General features: G+C 47.4%; 1 protein-coding gene across 5 annotated transcripts in view; it reads left to right on the top strand.

Annotated features, from left to right (window-relative positions):
* The window catches only part of Rgs12 (regulator of G protein signaling 12), a 96368-nt gene that overhangs the window by 41056 nt on the left and 36639 nt on the right, over positions 1-18673 (top strand). For 4 of the 5 annotated variants that reach the window (XM_027387131.2, XM_035452636.1, XM_035452637.1 and 1 more), the window contains exon 4: positions 14344-14365. In XM_027387131.2, the coding sequence (XP_027242932.1) occupies positions 14344-14365 (22 nt within the window). Of the gene's footprint in view, positions 1-4852; positions 5027-14343; positions 14366-18673 lie in introns of those variants that run through there. The other variant, XM_035452638.1, reaches the window with a different exon arrangement.

The following is an 18673-nucleotide window of genomic DNA, read 5'->3' on the forward strand; positions in this document are numbered from 1 at the left end:
AGGTGCTCAGGAGAGATTTGAGCCCAGAGAACTGCTATCCACATGTGGCACAGTGAACAGGCAGGGTGGTAAAATGAGACAATAAGCCAGGCTGTCTGGCTGAACAGTGGGACATGGCTATTTTGAGAAGGGGGGCTTATACCAAAGCCTTCCATAAGGAGAGGGAACCAACCACAAGGAACTCAGGTCACAGGCAGTATGTCTGAAGGACAGGGAGGGCTGGGGTGAAAGTTTGGATCTTATTATTGGTGTGATAGAGCTTTGGGTAAGTTTTTAGCAGGGAGCTAGGGGAGAGAAACTGCCCTTGGGCTAGGTATGGATGGTCCATACTCTTGCTTACGACTCAGTAGGGCTCTGCCTGTGAGAGCTTATATGCAGTCACTCCCTGGAAACTTAGTGTGGTTATGTTTAGAAGGGCCTTTGGCCAGCAAGTTGAAGCTGGATAGGGACCTGGCAACTAGCCTGGAGGGCAGTGCAAGAGGGAAGGACCCACAGTCTGCACAGCCGTTGGGAGTTCAGGTGACACTGTCCTGGGCTGGACAAAATGCAATCTAGAGGAAGCTGTCATATTTCCATGAAGCTGCAGCCATAGACTTGGGGGCAAGATGCATATAAGGTGTTTGTGGAGTTCTGGGAGCTGAAGCTGATGCTCTGGGCTGGAGCCCAGTTAATAGTCATAGCTACATCACCCAGGCCTGTATCTCAGCTGTTCTTTTTTTAAAAATTTTAATTCTAATTATTATTATTATTATTTTTGGTATTATGTTGGCATTGGGTAGTTCAGGCAGGGTTGGAATGGCTTGTAAAGCTGAGTGTGTGTCCTCTGGGCCCTTCATAGAGAAGCTTGCTGTGTTCTGCTCTTGAGTTTTCTGTAACTGTGTAGGTAGAGCTTATAGGGCTATAGCAGGATAAAACCCTGTCTACCTCCCTGTGGCTCTGGATTGTTTAGTAGCCAGTTAAATAATTGAATGAATTAGTGAGTGAGTGAGTGAGTGAGTGAGTGAGTGAGTGAGTGAGTGAATTTGTGGTGTGTGTGTGTGTGTGTGTGTGTGTGTGTGTGTGTGTGTGTGTGTACATGCTTGTGCCACAGCATGAGTGTGGAGAAGATCAGAGGACAACTTGTGGGATTCAGTTCTCTCCTATTGTGTGGGTTACAGGTATGGAACTCATCAGGCTCAGTGGGTACATTTATCCAATGAATTATTGTCCTGATGGCCCTTGTTTTGTTTTTTGAAACAAAGTTTCACTATGTAGCCTGGCTGGCTCTAAATTTGTAGCAACTCCTTTGCTTCTGCCTCTGGAGTGATAGAATTACAGGAAGTCACAATCACTCTTGCCTCGGCATTGGTCTTCCTTTGGCTCCCACATTATCCTAGTCATGGGCTAAGCCTGACTGTCTTATGTGCCCTGATCTCTGTCCCTGCCTAAAGCTGGTGTTCTAGCCCCTACTCCTTGACCTTCCAGCACTCAAGGGATCTGTTGGTGGCCCTGGGAAGAGCTGTCTGTTGCTGTGACACCAGTACTGTTTTGCTGGTACTGGCAATGGCAGGTTCTGGGCAGCAGGGGGCACCCAAGTCACACTTTTGCCTCCATCAAAAGTAATCCTATATTCCAGATGTTGGAGAGCCATCATGTGGTGGGAGGAGGCCCTATGTGGGTGCTTTGATACTATCTGTAGGCCCAACCTACTCTCCTTGTTCTTCATACTCACAATCCTTAGCAAAGCATGCAAAAACCCCAAGTGAAAACCAGGACAGGACACAAGGGAAGGTACCTTCTTGACATTTGTCAGGTTTGGTTGCTTCCACTTGCAACCTGACATGAAATGCTGGTATTTGCAGAGTGTTACCTTCTCTAGGATGGTCCTGAAGACAACTCAAAATTAAACTTTTTTTCTTATTTCTTAAATCTGTCCTTTCCTGTTTCCAGAATTTATATTAGAAAACTGTGCTTAGTTTCGTCTTTGATACTCCTATCTTCCCTTCCTTTATATGGGGAATTATGGCTCTTTAGTCACTCAGAGACACACAATAGGGGATCTCTTTGCCTGGAGTATTTCCTCATTCATTTACTGCTTACTGGGGCCCTTCCATTTCTATACACTGTTTAGCTCTGGGAACACAGCCGCCAACAGAACCTGATGATGCAGGTGCAAGCTGTGGAGAGTGTCAGGCCAGTGGGAGGTGCGCCTGCTCTGACAAAGTGGACAAGAGCAGGATGTGATGGTGCTGGTAGGTGGAGAGGACTCAGCCTGGCTGTTCTGTTGGCAATGCTTGTATGAAGAGTGGGAGGCTGGGGAAGCCCTTTGTCTTCACTAGAACTTTTTGGGGCCTACCTCCCATGAGTTCTCACTTCCACTTGGTCTTCATCTTCTTCCCACTTATAATTCTGTCACTTTCCTGTTTTCCCTGTGGTTCTGTCCAGCCCCTTGTCTACATCCCTGTATGATCCAACTTCCTTATTCCACATGCTGGCTCTAGGGCAAAGATGGTAGTGAGGCAATGCCTGGGCTCCTGTGGGCACTTAGTAGGTACTTTTTTTTAAAGGTTTTTCAAGACAAGGTTTCTCTGTGTAGCTTTGTAGACTAGGCTGGCCTCAAACTCAGAGATCCACCTGCCTCTGCCTCCCAAGTGCTGGGGTTAAAGGTGTGTGCCACCACTGCCCGGTTAGTAGGTACTTCTTGTCTAAGCAGGTAGCACTGTTCTGGGTACTCACCTGATACCATGGCTGACCAAGCCCACACACACTTACTGATCTGCCATGGGGTGGCTTTTCATTCTTCTCCCAACTCCAGGTAGCTGGTGTGGGAGTCGGCTGGCCTGAGCTAGAGGGTGGATAGTGAGTCACTCTGAGCTGGTGCCCAGTGCTTTCTGCTCACATCTCACTGTCTTGGTGAGGTCCTCAACTGCTGTTTTTCTGACTTCTTATTTCTGAACTGCTCATAGGTTTACATCCGAGAGAGCCATATTGGGGCTGGTAGACCCAGACTTGAAAACTATCTCCTAACCCTGGGAGTGGGCAGAAGGCAGGAAGGCATGTGAGGCCCTGGCTACTGCCACTGTTATCTGTCACCCTTGGGCCCTGATCTGGCAGGCAACTAATCAGTCCTTACTCAGAGCACGTGTGGGTCAGGAAACAGCAGGATGGCCTGCTGTTGAGTCCTGACCCACACAGAGTCCTGCATGTTAGCCTGGTTGTTTTCTAAGTCTGTCCTCAGACGAAGAGGCCAGTCTCAGCCTTAGCAATGACCTCATCAGCTACAGAGGCTAGGCCAAACAGCAGGTATGAGGAGAGGAGAGAATGTGGCCTTAAGTCTCCAGTCTGCCTGTGGCTGAACCACAGCATCCATACAGATAAGAGCCCATTGTTTTCTTCCCTTCTCATTCCTGACTGAACATACCTGGGATGCAGCATTTCTGTTTGGGACAATAAAAGTAAGCACCTAGAACTTTCTGACTCAAGTTCTTAAGTGTTATATGGCTGGGTTGTCTCCCACAGTCCCAGCAGGTTCCTCTGTCCACACGGGCATATGTGCACCTATATCATTCATAGGTGTTTCTAGGGTCTGGAGGGTTTGTGGACTAGGATGTGCTGTCCTCAGCACCCCTTCCAAAAGTCTATAGATTAGTGCTAGGCCCTCAGACAATTGTCACTTTGATGGCTGTGTGTCACTTAGACTCTCTGGCATGGAGATAGTTCCCAGCACCCGGTGGCTTGTAGTCATTGGACTGACTCATAGGACTGGCCATAACCTCCAGGCTGCTCACAGAGCAGAGGTGATGCTCCCTTTCAGCAAGGAGCAGCTCTGCAGAGGGAGGACCATCTCTAGCTGTGGGATTCATTCCCCTTGGTTGCATCTTCCCTTGTAAGCCCCCTATCTGGGTGTTAGCAACCCTTACTTGTACTAGGAGTGGGGATGAGGGTGGTGCATGTGAGCCCTACCTATCCCTTGCTGCTTCCACTGGCTCTGTTCCTGTGTTCTTGACTGTGGCTCCCCCAGAAGCCATTGGTCTAAAGAGACTTGAGCTATTATAGGTTCTCATTCTGGTCAGCAATCACTGTAGCTTCCACATGGAAGGGAAGGGAAGGGAAGGGAAGGGAAGGTGTTGTGGATTCAGCCCCTTGATGTTGGCCTTGTGGTCATACATCTCTTTGAAGAAAAAGCAAAGGTGAGACTGCCTAGGCATTCCTATCTTGTGGCCTGACACAGACCCAAGGCCTTGCCACTTGTCATTTCTAGGGCTGCCCCCACCTAACCCAAAGGTCTAGGATGATGGAGGACTGTAGAGCCTGGTTGGCTAGACCATGATGCGTGGAGACTCCTGGGTGAGCAGTTGACCAAGTCTTGGGGAAGCAGCAGGTAATATTGCAATGTGACCCAGGTTATAGCAGCAGTTTCTCCACCACCACCACCCCTTCTTCCTTTCACAATCCAGGATCCATCAAGTTCACACATTCTTCCGTTGTTCATACTTGGTAAGCAAACACAGCCAATCATGTATCACAGATGCTGCGTGGAGGTGGAGGGGTTTTTAGGAATGTACTAGATCCTGCTGGCTGCCACCAAGGAAATGCATGCATATGGAGCAGGCTTATAATAGAATCAGCGGCAACTGTAATTAAGGTTGCAAACCATACCACGCCGCTAAAACACAATTTCTCTGCAGCTGTTGTGCTGAGAAATTGCCCCTATCAGCTAGTGTTGCTCTTCAGATTCTGTAGAGGAAATGCTTTAAAAATGATCTCACAGGGTGATTTATATATAAATGGCTCTTCTGTATGAGTCGATCAAGATAGAGTCTGAGTCCCTGGCAGACCACAGCTTCCTCAGTGTCCTGTTGCTATGGGTGACGAAGGGAGCACATGGAACTGAAATGTCTGAACTTTTCTGACATGCACAGGCATGCTGCTGTATTGGATGGGGTTTTAGATCCAGTTGCCTGGCGCGCTATGGGCGTTTTCTTGTCTTAAGATGAATTTGGAAAAGGGGCTGTCAGATGATTCGGACGTTTTTACTGACCAGCAGGTAAGTGATCCTGCTGCGTGTGTTGTGCAGAGGGACTTCCATAAGAAAGCTTGGCATCCACGCGGGTTACTTTTTATCTCTACCTGATCGGGAAATAGTAGCTGTGGAATTTCCAGGTGCTTTGAAGTGTAAACTTTGAAGCTGTTTTCCTTGGGTCATGAGAGCCGTGGAGTGACTACCACACCAACGACCAATGACCACAGCCCCCATGCAGGGCTGGGCTGTTTAGCTAGGGCAGAGTGAGCTCCATGGGTGAGTGTGGGACTCAGACCACAGCCCAGTATAGGGCTATCTCTTTGGCTGCTGGGGACACTGGCCCCTCCTAACCCCTTGGAAGCCTATACTGCCTGTACCCTATGAGCCTGTCTCAAAAAACCAACATTTTTCTTTTAGTTACCCATAGTAATTCTAACAGCTTTTAAAAATGCTAGTGAATGTTTTGTTGAAATACTGAGTTTCAAGTGGATAAACATTAACATTTCTCTTCTTGTTAAATTGCTAGCTTGTAGCTCACATTTCAAAATATAACAAATTGGCTCTGCAGGAACATACAGACAAATACTAGAGTTTAATGTTGGGTTATTATAGGAGTGTATGGAGTTGAATGTGTTATGGATTGGTTTGTTTTAAAAAAAAAAACTTTGAGAGAAGACAAAAAAAGAATTTTCTTTTTATGACAGTTTCATGTTGATAGGAAGATAAAAATAAATTTAAGCTTATATGGAAAATTGTCATTAATTTCTGGGTACTGATTTCCAACTTTTCCTTTCCTGGGAATTGCTTAATCTTTCTTCCTAATATCTTATTCACACTTCCTGGAGGAGAAGCTGCTAGAATGTCAGTGCCAGGTGTGGGTGTAGACATCAGTGCACAGGAGGGTGGCCATACCCTTCCCTTTGCCTCAGAGCCAGAACTGGTCTCATAGGTCAGGGCTGGGTTTCCAGGGTAGAACAGTTCCCACTAGGTTGAGTATGTTGAAGTGGCATGGTCATATTTGAAGTAGTGACAGCTCCCTGCTTTGCACCTTTTCTTTCCCACCAGGCACTGGCCAGCTGAGTCCCTCTGCTGGGGGCTGGGACAGGTGCTCCCTAGCCCCTTGGTGTTGGATGTAAAATAGAGAGACTTCTTAAACCCCAGGTCCCAAGAGAATCCCTCTTTCATCTGAGCCTCAGATAGCTTGTCTTTAAAGTGTGTGTGTGTGGGGGGGGGGGCTCATAACAGTGCTGGGGTCCTGTGCACATGCTCACTGCAGCTTTCTGAAAGTGCAGGCAGCTGTGCTGTCTTTGCCCTGAGGCAAGGAGCTCTCTATTTGTTGCTAGGTCCTGTCCCATGTCTGTTGGGTCACAGGGACAGCTGAATGGGAATTAGACCCAGAGAGCCAAGAGTCTGTTAGTGGCTAGAAACACTGACCATGGCTTCCTCAGATTATGTAGATTGGGAACACATGTGTCCCTTTGCCGTACATGTGCTGGACTGCATGGCCATAAAATGTAATACTGAGCACTGGTAGGAACTACTTAAGGAGAGCAAAACTGTAGTCCAAAGAAATAAGAGTTATCATAGGAATGAAGCATTTCCAATCTGCCAACTCCCTTCCGGGGTCTCCCTCCCCCTTGGTGGTCTGTAGGGAGTGGCAGTAGTGCCCAGAAGCATTTAAGGCCCTGTGTAGGGTGAGGCAACAGTCCGCACATCCCACAGGTGAGACATAACTACCTCTTCCTCAGGCCTCAGATGTCAGGACCAGCAGGTTGGGCCATGTGGTCATCCTTGTGGGAGAGTGGTCATTAGGGTATATTGAGTGCTGTCTAATATTTTAAAATGAAACTGGTCCTGTTGTAAAGAAAATATGTGACTTTTCTTTCTGGGTTGTGTGGAAGGCCCACTGTCTCCTTGGAGAGGTGAGCAGGCTCCTGCTGGGGGCTCTGTTGCCTATATGGCTGTAGCTGTACCCATATCACAGCAAAAGACCTTTGAGTTTTGTGAAGTCAGAGGCTTGTTGGGACTTGGTAAGCAAATGAAGAGCATAGATGAGAGTGTCAAGGGGACTTGGGCTATGTGGCATGAGGGGTGGCTCAGATTCCAGTGTCCATTGCCTCTTATGTCTGGAACCTTCTGCCTTGTCCTCATACTGCCTGTGCTATAAGAAAAGAGACTAGGAGTTGATGAGGGGCTGTGGCTGGCAGCAGTGAGACTGACAGTGTGGGTATCTTAGCAGTGATGAGTGCAGCTCAGCTGGTGGCAGCCGTGGGACGTGAGAAAAGCAGGCGATGTGTTTGAGGTTGCCTCTGCCTGGCTTTTGCTGAGCCCTTGTGGGCTTAGCTTGGAGAGTATTGTGGAATCTTTTTCCCCCTTTGAGTTTCTCTTTTAGTCAAATTAAATTATCTGTTCATCTGCCATGGACTACCTATTGTAGGGCCCTGAAATGATGTTCTGACAAGCTGAGTGTGCCAAGACCCACAGTGTTCTGAAGTGCAAGCAAAGTGAAGCTGGTCAGCTGCTTGTGGGATTGAAAATGCTAGAAAGCATGGAGCAGCCAGTTCTTAAAGCATGGCCAAGTCATTTAGTGTACTCAGCATGTTCACATGAACAACTTGTTTGCAATAGGAAAAATTCATGTATGTGGGCACATATGGGTAGATGTCTAGGGACATATTTTTCTAGAAGTAAAAGTGAAATAATGTAAAGCTGGTTGATGAACAGTTGAAAGAGTCCTGCTGACGTGAGTCCAAGCTGTGACCTGGCAGTCACCCACTAAGACATTATAGTGGGGAGTCACAAGAATATGCTTCAGCAAAGACCATCTCATCTTGGTCTTGCAGGTCCATCCCCTCCACCATGTAAGGATGCTATCCCTAACTTTGTCTTCGTAAATACAGGTTTTGTTCCAGACCTTGAAACTAAGTCACCTACACACTGCCACTCCCCACCTCCACAGCCTTCACTGCCTCACTGGGCCACAAAACCCTCCACATATCCCTGTCTCCCCATTGGATACCTGGGAGCTCCGTCAGACTTGATTTATATCCCACCCCTATATCTGCTCCCCTAGCTCCGGAAAGGTTAGCCTCTGCCCTCTGACTCAGCAGCTGTGATCTTGACCTTCAGACTCCTAGCCAAGTTCACATGTTCTCACCTCCCCTTGATTTTACTTTACTTGGAGTGCTGATCCCATGCTTGGAGTCTGTGGACCTTTGACAGATCTGTGGACAGGGACTTCCTTGAGGGGCTATGTGGGTTGTGTTTCTGTGTTCAGTTTCATAAGGAGGGCCTGGCACCTCAGGCACAGGTGGTCAGCCATGGTTGTGTGTGAGGGTGAGCATTCTAGCATGTGTTTCCCTACATACTACCCATCCTGATCACAGAAATTGCCTGTGGCCTTTGCCTCACAATTACCAGAGCCCAAGGTGGTGTCTAGACACAGCAGGGGCTGCTGGGAGAGGGATGGAGATTTGCCTGACTCACAGTGAGGGGCACCAGGACAAAGGACTGGGTGCTTGCTGCCACTAAGATCACTGCAGGAGGACATTTCAGTCAGATGTGACACTGAGTGTGCTGTGTTTGTGTAGTGCTTGCCACATGCCACCATGCCACAATACTTGTCTGGACTAAGTGCTTCTCAGAATCTTCTGAGGTTTCACAGCAGTGAGAGAAACAGAGATGTTGTCCTTAGTTCCCTGATCCCCATATCTTTTGATTGAAAATGGAAAAGCTCTTTTACAACATCAATCTCTCCCTCCCTCCCTGTCTCTCCACTGTTCCAAGCACACTCCACATTCCAAATCTTTTTTTTTATCCCCCCTTCTGAGGTCCTGCTCATTAAGTAGCTCTAAGCAGAAACAACTTAGAAATTCCCACTGATTTGGCATCTACTTTGGCTCTTGGATCACAAAAGTTCTTTCTCGTCAACTTCCAGGCATGCACCTGATGTGTGCCTCTTCCATCTTGCACTAGGTGAACATGTTCTCCAGCTGTCCCTTTACTTAAAGGAAAAAAGAAAAGTATTCTACTGTGTTTGTGCAACTATGTACTGTGTGTAAGAACATTAAAAAAACAAAACTGGTAGGCTGTAGGTTGTAGCAACAAATACTGTGCTTTGATGCCAGGTCAGCAGTGCAGCCCAGCCCTTAGCTGGGCCTCCTTGGAGGTCTGTGGATTTCTACAGCCAAAGATCCCCAGAGCAGACAAGACATGGCCAGGTGTCCAAACATGGACAAAGGGTAGCAAGTAGGGGCCATTCAGAGGAGGTGCCAGTGTACTAACTAGATAAGGGAGCCTGCCTGGTGGGACTTCTGTGTGATCTGGGGCAATAGACCCACATTGGGATAGAGCATACAGCCAGCAGGGAAGGACTGACTCCTTGTTAGCCACTAGCAGTCCTCAGAGTAACCCCTCTGTGGGAGGTAAGTATATATCCCTTTAGGACCAGCGAACTCAGATGTACACATGTCCACACACAGACACTCAGAGCTACACACTCAGATGCTCACATACACATAATACACAGTTCCAATTTGATCTCTGCTGCTGTGATAAAACACCCTGACCAGTAACCACTGAGGGGAGAAAGGGTTTATTTTGGTTTACACTTCCAGGTCACAGTCTACTACTAAAGAAACCCAAGCCAGGAACTCCTTACAGTAAAGGCAATGTCAACAAAATGAAAAGACAATCTCATTGGCGGGGCAGTATTTGTTAACTATGTACCCAATTAGGGTTAGTAACTGAAATATGTGAGAAACTCAAACAGCTCAATAGCAACAAGGAAAAAAAAATCAAAACAAAGCAAAAAAAAAATTACTTATAGGCTGGGTGTATTAGTGAAGCCTTTAATCTCAACACTCCAAAGGCAGAGTCTGAAGTAGGCAAAGACTCTGTGAACCTGAGGCCAGTCTGGTCTACATAGTAGGTTCCAGGCCAGCCAGGGCTGCATAATGAGGCCCTGTCTCAAAAAATAAAAATAAATAAATCCTTCTTGAAAAATAGCAGAGAAGCTGGTTTTCTGAATAACATGTTTGGACCATGTCACATGTGCCCTTCGCTAGGAAGATGCAAACACAGTATGATGCTACCTCACACCTGCCCTCATGGTTGTTAAAGGGCAAAACTGTAGGCCACGGTGAGAGTTGATATGGTGGGAATCGGTGTAGTCAATATTCAAACAGTATAGAGTTTCCTTAGAAACTTAGACAAGAGACACAGCACCATGGCTGTGCCCATTGCAGCATTATCCACATAGCCAAGATACAGAAATAACCCAAGTACCTTCAGATGACCAATGAATGATGGATAAAGAAAATGTGGTGTGTATATATGACACCTGCCATTTGTGACAATGTAGAGCCACAACATCTTAGGCTGACTGAAGCTTGTCAGACAGAAAGACAGATCCCCCATGGTCTTCCTGGCATGGAGGAATCTAAAAGGGCCAAGGTCCTGAAGCAGAGTGGAGCAGTGGTTGCCAGAGGTAAAGGGAGTAGGACCAGGGCGACAACTATCAGTAAAGTGCTGTGGACTCAGGGATGCCCATGCTCATTGATGTGGCCCACACTTGGGTGGCTGAAGGTAGATTGTCCACACAGATACCTTGTCAGGTAAGGATACACTATCTGGTTATGGTGATTATGCTGTCATGAGAATGTAATCTAAATAGTGTGCTGTGCCCTTCAGACATGCATAGTCTTTATCTGCATAAGAAAGCCATAACCGCATCCTTCAAGGGCAATTGACTGATGTCAGTCCTTTATGGATAGTTGCCTTAAATGTTTTACAATGAAAGTGACACACTTGTGACAGTACTGTGGAAGCCTCTTGCATTGTTTGCAGTGGCACTGATGACATGGTGTTCAGTTTCTCACCACAGGTGACTGTACTTCTCACAGTTAGCCCATAGTGTCCTCCTTCCCATGCCCTCAGGAGTATGAGGTACACCTCTGGTTATTCTGGCTCCTCCTGCTCTCCCTCCTTCAGGAACACAGGCCAGCCCAATCAGGTGCTGGCAGCACAGTATGACTGCTATGCTGAGCCCATGTTGTGAACGCTCCATCCCTCAACTGCCCCAGGAGATGAATGTTCTGGAATTCACAATGTAAAAAGTCACATTGAACTGCAGATGACTGGTTTACCATTGAGACACATCTTTTGGGACTGTTATGAATCCCAAGGAAAAAGGGGAACAATTTGGGGGCTCCTGCCTCTTTCCCTTTCCTGGGCCTCCTCATCCCTCCCTGCTCTCATCCCTCCCTGCTCCCTCATCCTGACCACTGCTCTCCCTCCCTCTTCTAATGACACCATTTATTTCTCCATGGCTTTGTGCCTGTTTCATTCTGTCGAGATCATTCTAGTATATGAAACTGCTGATGTTTCTACTGACTCCTTTAAAAAATGATTTGTTTATTTTTATTTTATGTGTATGACTATTTTGTCTACTTGAATGCCTGTGCGCCATGTGTGTGCCTTTTGCATGTGGAAGTCAGAAGAAGAGAGCTCTAGATCACCCGGAACTATAGTTACAGACAGTTGTGGGTGCTGCACATTTAACTCGGGTCCTCTGGAAGAGCTGCCAGTGCTCTTACCTGCTGAGCCATCCAGCTCATGTTTCTCCTGACTCTGGCCTTTGTGGGCCTCCCTAGGGTGTGGCAGAGTTTGCACTCTGGTGTTGCACATATGGGGGGCTCCTGAAGGTGGAGTTACACTACTCCTTCCAAGAGTATTATCCCCTATGCCTGCCCCAAACAGCCTCCTTGAGGACTGTGCCAAGTGAGTGGAGCGTCTCAGGTGAGATAGAGTGGGTAGCAGTACTGTGACCAGGCCTGCCCAGGGCTGCCTCATTAGTGGCCATGGCTTTTACTTACTGCTCCTGATCCCCTGGCTGTCTTCTCTTTCTCGAGGACTCTGGCTTTTTTTTTTTTTTTTTTTTTTTTTGACAGTAGTGTATTAAAAAGTACACATCTCTGTACTGACTTCCCTATAAATTTAAAACTGTTTTAAAAATTGAAAGTTTACCCTAACCCTCATCAGATGGATACAGCGCTGTGCTCATTCCTACTGTCCTTTTCTTCATGGGCATTGGTCCTTGAAGGCCGTTTTCTCACTGCCTGTTTTTGGCTTCCAAGCCCCTGTTCCTAGGCTTCCCTAACTGTGGATTCTACTGTATGTTGAAATTTCCTGGTATCTGTGTCCAGTCTGCTATGATTTGAGGGCCTGCTATTTGTCTTGAGTGACACAAGGTGACACCTTGTTGAGGTTTAGACTTTAAGATTGACAGGATTTCTGAATGTGCACAACTATCATACTCATAGTCCCCAGGAAGAGCAGCTGGCTCTGGGGCCTTTCAGCCTCATACTATGGTGGCAGATGATTTGCCATGGCTGGAAAATCCAACCTACAAAGGAGGTCAGCATACAGGATGGTCTCATACTGCTTATAGATGTCCAACAAGGTGACAGTTAAGTGGCTAAAGGTCTGGAGAGGTGGCTCAGCAGTTAAGAGCACTGGCTGCTCTTCCAGAGGACCTGGGTTCAATACCCAGCATCCACATAGCAGCTCACAATCATTTGTAATTCCAGTTCCAGGGTTACAAACAATCTGATGCCTTCTTCTGGCCTCTGAGGCACACAAATGGTGATAGCCATACAGGCAGGTGAAATAACCATATACATAAATTAAAAATGAATTGGATGTACCCTCTTGGTGGCAAGGAAACCTGAATTCCTTAGACCTGGGTTTTTATGGGTTCAAACCCATCACAGGTTATAGCAGTCAAAGTAAGAAGTGACTTCTTTCTATGTGCCATGACAGTCTCTTGGCCATAGGTGGAGGCTGGCCATCAAGGTGGGCCCGTTGAGTCTTTCATCATGTATCATAGCAGGATGGTGATAGGAGCCCCTCAGCCAGGGTGGATAGAAAGTACTAGCTGGCTGCCTGGTAGGCCTGGATGTGGGATGTGGAGTCAGATAGGAAGGGCCTAAATCCAGGTGCCCTGGTGGATTGTGTTTCATATGTCCTTTGACTTACTTGGCGAAAGTAGATAGTATCTTATGACCATTGGTTTCTAGGTGTTCCTGTTGGCTGCCACTGGAGTGTCTGTTGGACACTACCTGAGTAGATTGTTTTACTGGATGAGTCTTGCAACATGCCTAGGGGATACCCAGATCTGATGATGAGCCAGGCTGTGCTCACTTACTATCTGTCCTCTGGCTGCCTGCACCTTAGAAGTCCTGTTCAGCTGAGACCTTAGTGCTATAGCAAAAATGGTAGAATCCTGGGGAGACAAAATGGTAGAAGCCTGGGAACACGGGCCCAGGAAGCTTTCTATAGGGCCAACTATAGCCCAGGCCACAGGAGGGGAGTTTTTCTGGTATGTTGGCATGCTGCAGACATGAAAATAATGGTGCTGGACCTGCTATGTGTCACGTGCCTTTTCTGAGCCACCCTGGTGCTCTGTTGTCCTGCCTGCTCTTGGAGAGGAGCCATACTGCAGCCAGGATCCTAACCACAGGCTACAATGGCTCTTCCATGCTCCACCTTCACCAACTGGGTCTCCCTGCTGCCTCTGGGATGCCTGCCTTCTTATCCAGCTTCCTTTCCCTCCTGACTTCTATCTTGGACCACTTACCACCTGATTGACCAATAGCAAGTGTCCACATGAGGCCAGGCTAGGCTCCCTCAGAGAACTGACAGTTTTTATTCCTAGAGGATCAGCCTTTCTGCCTAGTAGTTCTTAGCACCTCCCCCCAACATACTCACACACACACACACACACACACACACACACACACACACACACACACACACACTCTTTTTATCTGCCCTGCTCCAAGCCTTTCCCTGGACCTGTAGTGGCCACTCTTCTTCAATTTTGGGAGTGTGTGGTTAGGGATACACACACACTTTGTGTCCTGCCTTCTCACACCCCAGGTCCCACTCTGGGGTGGAGGTAACACTGGTGGGTACACAGGACCTGAACTGACAAGTGTCTGGTACTAGCAAGCCCCTGCCCCTGCAGGGTGCTCTCACTGGGGCATCAGTCTTAAACTGGTATCACAGGGCTGTTAATAAGACTGTGATGTCAGACATGCTGGGATTTGTTCTTTTCAAGTGAAAATGACAGCAACTTCCTCTTACAGGGAGTCACCAGCTGGGGCGGAGTTGGAGCCCCAAGGCTTGACTCACTGTCTACTTCTCAGAGCCTACCTGGGTAGCTGGGAGTCTCTGGGGACCTTGGGTTGTGTTCTCAATGGAGGAAGTGAAGTGCTGTTCCCTGAATCTTGTCATGAGATGTAATTAATTAACTCATGTCTCTCTCTCTCTTTTTTCAGTCTGCAACTGTGTCTGATGGTGGTAAGTCATATTTATTTTATTTTTATTGCCATTTTCAAGTTATGAAAATGTATTTGCCATTTGATGTACTCAGGAAAGATGATTTTCCTCCCTTTCCCTTGTGGGAAGGTCTCAGTTGGAGTTGGGCTGGGGTAGCTTCCCGATGGTTTGGGCATGTGTTTGACTAACATGGCAATAGAAACTCTGTGATAGTCGGCATTGGCAGTGTGCTGGGCTGTAGTTCATGCTCCTGCATGCCTGTGATCAACAAGCAAAAACATGCTTGCTGATCCCTTGTACATCCAGCTTCCAAACGGGCAAGTTCAGCTCTCAAAGCACTTGCTGAATTTGAGTCATTCTGGAAGTTACCTTAAGGAAATTGTAGTAGATGAGAGTGTGGGATGAAGAAAAAAAATCAAAACCTTTCTGTCTTTAAAACATTTTGTGTACAGGGCTCTTTTAGTAGGACTGACCAGGAAGGAAAACACTAGCCAGGTTTCACTCCATTTCTCTGATACAATCCCTGGTTTTTATTCAGTGTTTAAAAAAACAACAACAACAAAAAACTGCCTAAAACTATTTGGAGAGTTTCATTTAGACATTCCTCATGCATGTTGTATTCTTAGTACGACAGAGAACTTGGCATCATTTGTAGAAACTTTTAGAAACTTTTGTCGTCTCTCCTCACAACTGCCACTTCAGGCCAGTTCCCTTGTCCCACAGGAAAGTGCAGGAAGAGCCTTTGGCCTTCGTAGCTCTGTGGGGGGTCACAGAATGGGGGAGTGGAGGGGAATACAGCTTGAATTACAGACCTGCTCATGTGGGAACACAGACCACAGGGAGCCTGAGCACCAGTGTTAGAAGCATACATTTTAGAATAAAGGGGGTTGTATTTCCTGTGTTATGTACAATAATGATCCTGCCATTTAATCAGTCTTAAGCCAGGAGCAGGAAAAACCTCCTTAACACAAGAAAAGAAGTAGGACACACGTGCAGCCAAACCTGGGCCACAAACACAGGTTCCCAGCCTTAGTGCCAGCCCCTTATTCGTGTGGGAAATTTATATACCTGAGAGGTTTCCATCATCCATCAATTTAATAATAAATAATATTTTTATTGACCTTCCAAAATTCTTCCCTGTTGTTAGGAATTGGGGAAGCCAGCCCTCTGCAGCCCCAGCATCTCAAGTTGTGCCATAGGTTTCAGAAGGTTCCTTTCCGAGAATGGGAACCCCCTGTGCCTTTTCTGAGGAAGTGGTATCCTGGCCAGGTGATTCCCCTGTCCCTGGGGGCTTTACACTCTCTGTCCCCTCCTCTTCCACCTCAGACCCTAGGGCCACAGGGCTGTGTTCTGTTCTTGTGTGAGGGCCTGCTATGGCAGGAGGCAGGGAATTTCAGCAACTGCTAGACAGCCGGATATATTTTATTTTGTCACTTCTCATGCTTTTATTATTTTTCTACTTTTGGTTTCCTTTTTATTATGAGATTAAAATGAAGAGTCTGTTTGACTAAGTCTGTGTGTTAGTTCCAGGAGGCCAGTGCTATTACACTGATACTGAAGTAAGTATCACTCCAGTTGAGGTCCCTGGGGCTCAGGCCTGGAGAAGGGCCCTGTCCTTCAGCCTACTGATCCAGCTAAGACCTTCCATTTCCCACAGGCCCCAGGAGCACTTTCCTGCTCCCCCATGCTGTGCCAAGGCACCTGTGGAGAAGGGCTAGGCAGAAGCTTGAATGTTCCCACAGAAAGGTATTTTATAGACTTGGTCAGTATAGACAGGTTCCCAAATGGTGCCTAGGAACCGCAGCACCCCATTGCTTCTGTAGGAAAAATGTGCTCCAAGTGCAGGCAGAGATGAGGGCCCAGCTCAATTTGTGCCCAGTTGGGGTTATGGCTGCCTCTTCATCCAGCCTGGGTATGGTTTTAGGAAATCCCATACCCTTCAGAAGTGTCCCGAATCCAGCTAACCATGCCCTTGACATAGTGTAACTCTTTGCTGTCATTCCAGGCCATATGTAACATTTGGTAACATATGTTCCTACCATGTCGTTTCGTGCTGTTTTAAGGAAGTTGGGCAGTTGCCACTTATGATTTTGCTCAGAGTGTGCTTTTCACTTGCTCAGCAGGAAAGGGCTTCAGGCCACCACTGCACCACAGCCTGAGCCTGCTCTTGGCCTTCTGTGGAGGGCACACCGTCCCTAGATTAGCAGATCCTGCCTAGAGGAGTATCCTTAGCATCTAGAGACTTCCTGATGATCCTCTTGTTGAAAACTTGTCCAAACAGAAAACCAGGTTAACCTGGAAGTTTGAAAATGTGTAAACCAAGTATGGGCTGGGGTGTAGCTCATGGTTAGAGCGCTTACCTAGATGCTTGAGCCCAGGGGTTTTATCTCAGCCTCAGAGAAGGAGAAGGGAAGAAGGGAGGAGTGACAGGGAGGGAGGGAGAGGAGGGGGGAATATAAATATGAGAGTCCCACTGTTGATGCTGGAACTGAAAGGAGTTTTCCACCTCAGATACAGGCTTGGCTTTCACGTTGTCATTTGTGATGTCTCACTCCTATGATGCCCCACCTCTGTGCTCCCACAATGTCCTACCACTATGCTCCTGCAGTGATCTACCTCTACACTACCTCTGTGTTCCCATGGTGCCTCCTCTGTGCTCCCATGGAGCTTAAGCTCTTTAACTTCATATTAGCAGCTGTGCCAGGATCTCCCCTCCCACCCGACTTTGGTGTTTTTAGAAGGGTACACCACCTTCTGCTGCATGAGGACATTTAGGTGTGCCTTTCCTGTTTAGTAGTTCTGGTGTGTGAAGTAAACTGACAGCAGACAGATCATTAGAGATATTATTACTGCCACTTTTAGCATGTAGGCAGCTTGCAAGTCCCTGTGAGCAGGACATACACAGAACTTAGAGAGAGAGGAGTCTGTGAAAGGTATGAGAAAGCAATACAGGGCAAACAATAAAGGTAGTAGTCAGCTGTGATCTCTTGCCTGGGTCGGAGTCAGAACCCCTCCTTTCTATGGAAGGATTCCCCCAGCCTCTGGTTATACCTGCTTCTCACTAACAGACACAGATACAAGCTTCTTTTAGCTTTCAGAGTCCTTGTGAGGGCAGCACTCTTTGATTTATGCCAGAGAAGGACTGCATGATGGTTTACAGTGGGTAAAGGCATTTGCCATACAAGCTTAATAACCTGAATTCTATTCCTAGAACCATGTGGTACAGGGAGAGAACCAACTCCCCCAAACTGTCTTCTGATCTCTGTAAACACACACACACACACACACACACACACACACACACACACACACACACACACACACAAATAAATAATTAAGATATGCCAGAGAAATAGTCTGGAGTGGAAGAAATTAGGACTGTTAGCATGGTGCATCCTGGCATGGTCAGACTGTAACAGTGTGAAGTCAGTGGGTGGATGTGGCTTTGGGATCTGTGTGACACCTTTCCTAAGCTCTCCTGCAGGCCAGCTGGTCCTAAAATCTGCCATTCGCCATGTCCTCATGTCATACCCTTCAACTCTGTAACTCCCTGCCCCTACACCCATGGGTCCTTTGTAAGAACTGGGGCTTTGCCTCCTCAGGTCTTACAGTGCACACCTTATCCTCTACCGCCCCCCCACACACACACACACACTGTGCTTGTCCTCTGCAGTTTCTCACAGGACAGTAGCTGCCCACACCGAACTTGGAACCACTTTGTTTGAACAGTGCTGTAGTGTACTATTGTCCCAGACTAGCCTTCAGTGACCCTGCCATGGTCCTCCAGCGCGCCAAGTCTCTCAGCCTCCCACTGTGCTCTCCCTGGTGTCATTCAGCTCCTGTCCGCCCACCTCACCTGCCCCTTCTCTGAGTAGTATTCTGATCTTTCCTGCCAGTGACTGGCATGAGAAAGCTTGGTGAGAGGATCATGGGATCTGGGCCCCAGTGATCTTCAGTGACATTAGCCCAGGCATTGGAAAGCTGGATTAGAGCAATGGTGTTGAAAGTGTTTTCAGCAGCAAAATGCTCTTAAACTCAGTCAAGCAAATGTCCTATCCTGGAGCACAGATGGAAATGTCCACCTGAATGGCAGGTGGGTGACTCCGTCTAGCACCCCCACATGGCCAAACTCCAGAGGGTACTCCAAGTCTGTCTTGGCCTTCTCCAGGCTGCTAGGCTTTAGGTTAGGATTTCTCTGCTTTTACCCTTTTCTTATCTGAAGGATGGGCATGAGTGGCCTCTTCTTTGACCCTCTGCTCAAGTGCAGAGTAGACAGAAGGTGACCTGTGAGTGTCCCCCAGCTGTGTGGCTGTCATGTGCTTGATTATA

This window comes from Cricetulus griseus, assembly GCF_003668045.3.
Source record: "Cricetulus griseus strain 17A/GY chromosome 1 unlocalized genomic scaffold, alternate assembly CriGri-PICRH-1.0 chr1_1, whole genome shotgun sequence".
Taxonomy (NCBI): domain Eukaryota; kingdom Metazoa; phylum Chordata; class Mammalia; order Rodentia; family Cricetidae; genus Cricetulus; species Cricetulus griseus.